The sequence below is a fragment of the Hemitrygon akajei genome, chromosome 17 (assembly GCF_048418815.1).
Source record: "Hemitrygon akajei chromosome 17, sHemAka1.3, whole genome shotgun sequence".
In the NCBI taxonomy this organism is placed as follows: Eukaryota; Metazoa; Chordata; class Chondrichthyes; order Myliobatiformes; family Dasyatidae; genus Hemitrygon; species Hemitrygon akajei.
Window position 1 is genome coordinate 3,445,545 of NC_133140.1, and position 8,737 is coordinate 3,454,281.

Below are 8,737 nucleotides of genomic sequence, written 5' to 3' on the forward strand. Positions count from 1 at the left end.
AGAGCCGGAATCAATGGGCCGATTTGCCATTCAACATCATTAACGAATGGTGGGGGGCAGTAATCAGTACTGGGGCTCCAGCACTTCCTAGTCTGTGAATGACGGGTGAGGGAACTCAGTGATCGGAAACTGGATGGGCAAACTCGCCCAAAAGTTTGATTCTTTCCTAACGTTCCTCAGCCTGAGGTGTATCTCCGAATTCCAGTCCCATTGCAAGGAATGACATGGAGAGATCTGTCAACGATCACACACACGTCCCCTCCCCTGCACCGATACTCTGAGCTCAGTCTGAGCCCATGCAAATGAGGTGACGCTGATCAAAGCTCACACACAGCACAGCCCACATCACTTTCAATCTTTATTAATACTTAACAAATGTACAAACAAAATAGGATCAATTTAACAACTCCATACAACACGCGATAGAGATCCAGTTAACATCGTAGGTTTATAATACTATAACGCACCGGGTCCTAATCTGACCTCTGAATGAAACATGCCGACACGGCTTTAACTCCTCCCTCGGAGTGTCAGACACCCTGAGCCAATAGGCTGGTCCTGGACTAATTTCCAGTTGGCATAATTTACTCATCATTATTTAATTATTTATGGTTTTATATTGCTATATTTCTACACTATTCTTGGTTGGTGAGACTGTAACGAAAACCCAATTTCCCTCAGGATCAATAAAGTATGCCTGGCTCTCTGTCTGTAAACTGTGAATATGATTCAAACTCAGCTCTCTTTCTTCACTGGGCACCAGCGTCAACTTCCCGAGTCGATGCTGAAGTTTCACCTCCATTCGGGAGCCGGGAAGAATTGAACCCACGTTCAAAACGTGCTCTTGACACCTTGTTGAAGTCTGGAGATTTCACTTAGTCTCTGCCACCCTGGTGTTTCCTGTCCAGGTACTCCACTGACTCTTTAACCCATTCCTCCTCGGCTCTAGCGCAAATCTTCATATTCCTCTTGTTGGTGAATCTGAAGCAGAACAAACAGTGGCGATTACGGGAGAGTCATCAACCATTGTTCTCAAACATTTTGCAGTTGCACGTTGAAACACTTACATGACAGCAGGTGTCGGGCACAAGAGAGCTTCCGTGTAGCTCTTAAGCCTCCTGCGAGGAATGGGCGTGGTCCTAAACCTCTCACAGCATTCTAGCGTTATGATTGAAGCTGAGGGAGAAGGAAAAACAAATAGTTAGATACCGCTAGATAACTCAACCCACCTTAACCCACGTGAACGCACTGCCTCGCGCATGAAGGCCTTTCCAACCCAAGACATTTAACGGTGTAACCCCGTCCTTCATATAAACTACTGTACGCCATTCCTCTACCGATCTTATGACCCTTCCAGTCCCTTTGACTGACTGCCATTCCCGACCCTCTCTCCAAGAGAATCATTCCACTGTGAGCTGTTCAATATCACCACCAACCGATGGGAAGCGGGAGAGCTGCTCCCCGCAGCTGATCACGGTGCATTGTCGGGATTGGGTATGGAATATTGGGAATAAGGAAAATCTCTTACCCGGGGTGGGTGCAGCTTGCTTGAAACAGCAGATCCACAGAGCTGCCAAAATTGCGACCACGCAGAGCGCTGCCTTCATCTTGTCCTATACCAGGATGGAATTGATGACCGTGTGATTCACCAGTTCCCATAGTCTGCTTTATAAAGGGTGTTGGCGGCACTCATGGTCATCAATTTAGGTCTTGCCTGGAAAGTCCCCCAGACCAGCACTGGCCACTGCTCCGATGTTCCATAAAAAGGGAAGTACAGGAATTCTCCGAATGGCCTTTCGGTAGTTAAGCTGCAAAGGGCGCTCTTTAACTTTCTGGGGCGGACTTTCTTAGTACTAGCGCGTCTGACTTCTGTCAGGCAATCCCACATCCGATTCAGAGGGGAAGAGAAAGTTGAAATACAAGAGCTAGTTTCAAATGCATGCGTTCTCTCCGTGTACTGGGATATGGATGAAAGTGCAAGATCAACCGTTTAGAGACAGCACATGGGATGATAATACTGTTGCAATCAAAGAAAGTTGATTGAGTTGCAATCAAGTTGGTTGAGTGAAGTACAGGGCTGGCGATTCAATGTCCCTGAGTATAGAAACTCCAGGCGTGACAGAGCGGACATGGCACTCCTGATGGGGCAGAGAATTACTGCGCTGCTCAGGGTGGATGTCCTGGAGGGATGGGCTGATGAAACTGTCGGGCTCATTCGGTCACTCAACAGGAAACAGATCCTTCAGTCCAGCTCGTCCTTTCCATAGTGACCAGCAACCTGGTCCCATTCGTCGCGATTGGGCTGTATTTTTCATAATGCTTCCGAACCATGTGCTTATCCGAAGTATTTAACAGTCGTTCAGACATCAATGAAACCTTTGACAGCTGATGGCGGAGTTACAACTCAGATCCTTTTTAAGAATACTCTCTCACCTTAAATCTATGCCCTGTCCATTTCAGTTGTCTTACTCGGAGGAATATCTTTTTGCGTTCTGCACGTGATTTATGTGCTCTTTATCATTTTATACTTCTCTATAAGATCACGCCTCCATCTCCTAAATTCTTAAGAATAAAGTCCTTGCCTACCCAACCTTTCCTTGTAATGCAGATGCTCGAATTCTGTTAGCATCTTCCCAGATCTTCCCTGCAATCTGTCCTGTTTAATGGTATCTTTCCTATAACAGGGCTACCAAAACCGGACACAATACTCAAAGCGTGGCCTTATCAATGACTTGTCCAAATGTGCCATACAGTAACTTGTCAGCTCAAATAGTCTAAAAGCATTCATCACCACCCTGTGACAGTGCACAGTTACAACTTGGGAATAAAAGAGTGGTTTTCAGTGTACTAGAATAGAGGTTTCAGGCATGACAGGTGGAGGTGCAGCTGAGAAGGGAATGTTTCCCTGCTGATCAAGGGAAGTGTTACAGTTGTGAAAAGGGTGAATATCCTGGAAGGACCAGAGAAGAAGAATACAGGGCTAGAATGTAAGATAAGGGAGGGGTGTTTGCATGTATGGAGCTATGAGTTTGGTTATGGAAGATACCACTATCTAGCTATACAGTAATTTTGTTGATTTAAAAATATTGTAAGTTCCTCACATTTTGTGGCAGATGCTCTGCTAGGGCATTGTTGGTCAGAGCATAGTTGAAGAGTTGGGTTGTAGTTGAGAACAATATTCTCCAAACACTGCAGTTCTCTGTAATAATCCTGGAAATGGGCTCTGCTTGCAGAACATTCAGTAGTGTGAAAGGAGGCAAGTTTTTCCTTGGAAATATTCTGGTGGCTTCTAGCCCAGTTTCTTGCATTTTCTCTCAGCTAGTCTGCATTCTCGTGACAGAATTGTTTAACTGTGGCTATATCATCCCCTCAGAACTAATAAGTAAACTCTAAGAACTGGGCTTCAATGCTGCCTTGTACAATTAGGTCCTGGATTGTAGACCCCAGTCAGTTTGGATTGGCTCCTCCACAATCTCCACCAGCACAGGAGCACTGCAGGGATGTGTACTTAGCCCCCTGCTCTACTCGCTTTACACCTATGATTGTATGGCTAAGTACAGCTCTGACACCATATACAAGTTTGCTGATGACAACTCTGCTTTGGGCTGTATCAAAGGTGGTGATGAATCAGCTTTCAGGAAGAAGATTGAAAATTAGGCTGAATGGTATAATAACAACCTCTCACTCAATGTCAATAAGACCAAGGGACCGATTGTAGTCCAGGAGTGCGAAAGCAGAGGTCCATGAGCCAGTACTCATCAGAGGACCAGAGGTGGAGAGGGTCAGTAACTTTCATTTTCTGGGTGTCGCTATCTCAGAACGCCTGTCCTGGACAAATCATTTACGAATAATAGCAAAGAAAACTTGACAGCACCCCTAGTTCCTCAAGGGACTGCAGCAGTTTGGTATGTCATCAAAAATCTTGGCAAACTTCAATAGACGTGTGGTGGATAGTGAGTTGGTTGGGTGCATTATGGCCTGGTAGTGGCCTTTGGGTGGAAAATCCTACAAAAGGTAGTAGATTTGGCCCTGTGCATCATGAGTAAAACGCTCCCAAACACTGAACACATCGACATAAAACATTGCTGTAGGAAAGCAGCTTCGGTCTTCAAAGATCCGTCACCACCAAGGCCATGCTCTTTTCTGGCTGCTGCCATCAGGTACAAGGAACAAGTGACTCAGGACTCACATCACCAGCTTTAAGAAGAGTTACTACCACTCAACCATGAGGCTCTTAAACTCAAGGGATAACTGTACTCATTTAAGAACTCTAGTATCTTATTTCATGCTTGCTTTTATGGCTATTTATTTATATCTGCTTTTGCACAGTTTGTCTACAGTTTCTGAAAGAAACATAGAAAACCTACAGCACAATACAGGCCCTTCAGCCCTCAAAGCTGTGCTGAACATGTCCCTACCTGAGAAATTCCCTAGGGTTGCCTAGCCTACTGATATTTACAGTTTCTACATCTTGTTTACTGTCACTGTTCTATAGATTTGTTAGTATGCCCGCAGAGAAAGAACCTCGTGGTTGTTTGTGCTGACATGTTTGTACAGAACTCTGATAATAAATTTTACTTTGAACTTTTACTAAGAAATTTCTTTTTAATCCTGGGTGGGATTACTGTGTTTAATTTATTTATAAAATTATTTTTGTCAATTATTGTCCGAGACTCCTACACTGTAAAAGTACCAGATGGAATGTAGTTTGTCATGTGACGGGGTCTTGAATTGACCCTATGAACTGTGCTCTTAACAAGAAAGAGAGAGAGGGAGGTGTACAACGCAGAGTCCTTGTTATTAAGAGAGAGAGAGAGAGAGAGAGAGAGAGAGGTGAAGAATGCTCAGGAGATTGATGTTATGGCTTCTCGGCAGTTTGTTTACATTTCTACAAGGACACTGCCTGCTTGTAAGTTCTTACAGAGAGAGGAGGGCGGAGCAGTTTGATGGACAGCTGGTGTTCTGCATGCTGAGATAAATGCCAGGTCAGCTGCTGGACACACAGACACACGGTTTTGGACACTGGATGAGCTTTGTTGTGCCCACAGGAAGGTGGGTTTTTGGAGGAACGATCAGGAGAACCGATCAGTGGCTCTCGCAGTGCAGAAAATGTGTGACCGGTGGGGAGTTATTTGTGTGTCCAACCCTGGCCTGGGTTGATAATTCCACCACAGAAGAATGGTCACCTTTATTATGGTCACAGTCGGTGACTTTAAAAGGATTGAAGAGGACAACGGGAAGATCGACGGCACCAGCTCACCTGAAGACCTACACACCTCTCTCTCTCTCCAGCTCTACTCGACTAAATACCACAAACTGAACTGAAATTTCTTCATCATCATAAGACTGTATCTATTTACCCCTAGGCTTGAAGAAGCTTGTTTTTCTTATTTCCACACTTACATATATATATAATCATTGCTAACCTGTTTGATATATCTGCATTTATATTACTGTATGGCATAGTTGCTAATATACACTATTAGTTAATAGCAATACCAGACTCCAAAGTGTTTTCCATTTCTGCTGCTTCTTTAACCCGTCACGGGGTTAAGTGACAGCCAAATGTGTTCAGGAATCTTTCCTTAATCAGTACATAGAAGTGCCGACAAGAGAATGTGCGATACTTGATCTGCTATTAGGGAATGAGACAGAAGTTTGTGCAGGAGACCACTTTGCATCTAGTGATCATAATGCCATTAGTTTCACAGTAAATACAGAAAAGGATAGGTCTGGTCCGTGGGTTGACATTCTATATTGGAGAAAGGCCAATTTTGATGGGTAGGCAATAGACCTCACCAGTTCCCCAACACCACCACACTCCTCAGGTTGGCGTACTGGTACTCACACTTAATAACTTCTCTTTCGGCTCTTCCCACTTTCTTCAGACCAAGGGTTATAGAGTAGCTATGGGCACTCGCATGGGCCCTAGCTATGCCTGCCTCTTCGTGGGTTATGTGGAACAGTCTATGCTCCAAATCTATAGTGGTACTGCTCCCCAACTTTTCCTTCGCTACATTGACGACTGCATTGGTGCTGCTTCCTGCACCCATGCTGAGCTCGTCAATTTCATCGACTTGGCCTCTAACTCTCACCCAGCCCTCAAATTCACTTGGTCCATCTCGGACACTTCTCTGCCCTTTCTTGATCTCTCGGTCTCCATCTCTGGAGATAGACTGTCCACTGACATCTTCTATAAACCCACTGAATCCCATAACTACCCTGATTATACCTCTTCCCACCCTGCCAAATGCAAAAATTCTATTCCCTATTCCCAGTTCCTCCGTCTCTGCCGTGTCTGCTCCAAGGATGAGGCTTTCCGTTCCAGGACATCCCAAATGTCCTCTTTCTTTAAGAATTGTGGTTTCCCTTCTGCCATCATCAATGATGCCCTCACCCGCATCTCCCCCATTTCCCGCACTTCGGCCCTCAGCCCATCCTCCCGTCACCACAACAGGGACCGCGTTCCCCTTGTCCTCACCTATCACCCCACCAGCCTCCAGATCCTGCATATTATCCTCTGCAACTTCCGCCACCTTCAACTGGACCCCACCTCTAAGGACAACTTTCCCTCCCTACCCCTCTCTGCTTTTCGCAGGGATCATTCCTTCCGCGACTACCTGGTCCACCCGTCCCTCCCCATAGATCTCCCACCTGGCACTTATCCCTGCAAGCATAAGTGCTATACCTGTCCCTACACCTCCTCTCTTACCACCATTCAGGGCCCCAAACAGTCCTTCCAGGTGTGGCAACACTTCCCTTGTGAGTCTGTTGGGGTAATCGATTGCATCCGGTGCTCCCGGTGCGGCCTCCTCTACATCGGCAAGACCCGACGCTGATTAGGGGACCGCTTCGTCGAGCGCCTACGCTCCGTCCGCCGCAACAGACAGGATCTCCCGGTAGCCACTCATTTCAACTTCCTTCACATTCCCATTCGGATATGCCCATACCGGGCCTCCCCTACTGCCATGATGAGGCCAAACTGCGGTTAGAGGAACAACATCTCACATACCGTCTGGGTAGTCTCCAGCCCCTTGGTATGAACATCGAATTCTCCAACTTCTGGTAATTCCCTCCCTCTCCCTTCCCCCATCCCACCTTCACTCTGTCTCCTCTGCTAGCTGCCTATCACCTTTCATGACTCAGCCTTCTTCTACTACACATAGTGCTTTCCACTTAGATTCCTTCTTCACCTCTCCTGCCTATCCCCTCCCCCACCCCTTGATCTTTCCTCTGGTTGGATTTCTGCCCTTCCCCCACTTTCTTTATAGGGCCGCTGCCCCCTCTTTCTTCCGTCCTGATGAAGGGTTTCGACCCGAAACGTTGACTGCTTCTTTCAACGGATGCTGCCCGACCTGCTGAGTTCATCCAGCTTTTTTGTACGTCTCAATTTTGAAGGTATCAGAAAGGAGCTGGATTAGGACTGGTTGTTTTCTGACAAAGATGGACTTGGTAAGCCTGAGGCCTTCAAAGGTGAAAATTTGACAGCACAAGGCTTGTACATGCCTGTCAGAATAAAAAGGTAAAGAAAACAGGTTTAGGGAAAAAAGGAGGCGACTAGCAGGTATTGGCAACACAGAACAAATTATGTACTCATGGAGTATAAGAATTTAAGACATGCAAGAAAACACTTAACAAAGAAACCAGGAGGCATGAGGTTGCTCTAGCAGACCAGGTAAAGGAGAATCCTAAGCCATTCTACAGATTTGTTAAGAGCATAGGGATAGCAAGAGGCAAAATTGGTCCCCTGGAAGTGTCAGGGCATTGAAGCAGTGACCAAATCACAGTCCAAGTACTGTGTTCACTATGGTATTTACTGAGTAGTAAATTCAGAGGAGCAGCAAAGTCAGCGTCAAAGTTCAGACGGAGATCAAAAGTTCCAGAGAAATCCAAAAACCAGAATTGGGAAAAACTCTTACCCGGGGCGGGTACAGCTTGCTTGAAACAGCACAGAGCTTTCAAAATTGCGACCACGCAGAGAGCTGCCTTCATCTTGTCCTATACCAGGATGGAATTGATGACCGTGTGATTCACCAGCTCCCATATTCTGCTTTATGAAATTAGGGCTTGTCTGGAAAGTCCCCCAAAACCAGCACTGGCCACTGCTTCAGTGTTCCATAAAAAGGGAAGTACAGGAATTCTCCGAATGGCTGTTCTTGAGTTAACTTCCTGGGCCCACTTTCTATGTAATGGCACCTCTGTCTTCCTTCAGAAATTCCACACCGTCTGTTTTCAAAGATGAAGAAAAATTGAATAATAAGAATACAATTCCAATTATACAAGTTGTCTCCGTGCTCTGGGATATGAATAAAAGTGCAAGATCAGCCATTTAGAGATGCTGGATCAACACCTGGGATGATGATTTTGATGCAATCAATGAAAGTTGCTTGAGTGATGTACTGGGTTGGCGGCTCAATGTTCCAGGTGTGACATAAGATCATAAGACACAGGAGCAGAATTAGGCTATTCAGCCCATCAAGTCTGTTCCACTATTCCATCATGGCTGACCCTGGATCCCACTCAACCCCATACTTGCCATATCCTCTTATGCCATAACCTAACATAAAAAGATCAACTTCCACCTTAAATATATGCACAGACTTGGCTTCTACTGCAGTCTGTGGCAGAGCATTCCACAGATTTACTACTCTCTGGCTTAAAAAAAAATCACTCCTTACCTGTGATCTAAAAGATACCACTCAATTTTGAGGCTGTGACTTCTGTTTCTGGATGTCCC

The 8,737-nt window shown here is 45.7% G+C and overlaps 1 protein-coding gene across 1 annotated transcript; it reads right to left on the reverse strand.

Annotated features, from left to right (window-relative positions):
• Nucleotides 1-345: 345 nt before the first annotated feature.
• On the reverse strand, nucleotides 346-1,643 carry LOC140740929 (eotaxin-like). Its single transcript, XM_073070568.1, has 3 exons — nucleotides 1,529-1,643; nucleotides 1,068-1,176; nucleotides 346-981 (listed from the first exon to the last, which is right to left on the reverse strand). Exons 1-3 carry the CDS (start codon nucleotides 1,605-1,607, stop codon nucleotides 876-878), a joined length of 294 nt encoding a protein of 97 aa, XP_072926669.1. The 5' UTR covers nucleotides 1,608-1,643; the 3' UTR covers nucleotides 346-875.
• Between the last annotated feature and the right edge of the window lie 7,094 nt (nucleotides 1,644-8,737).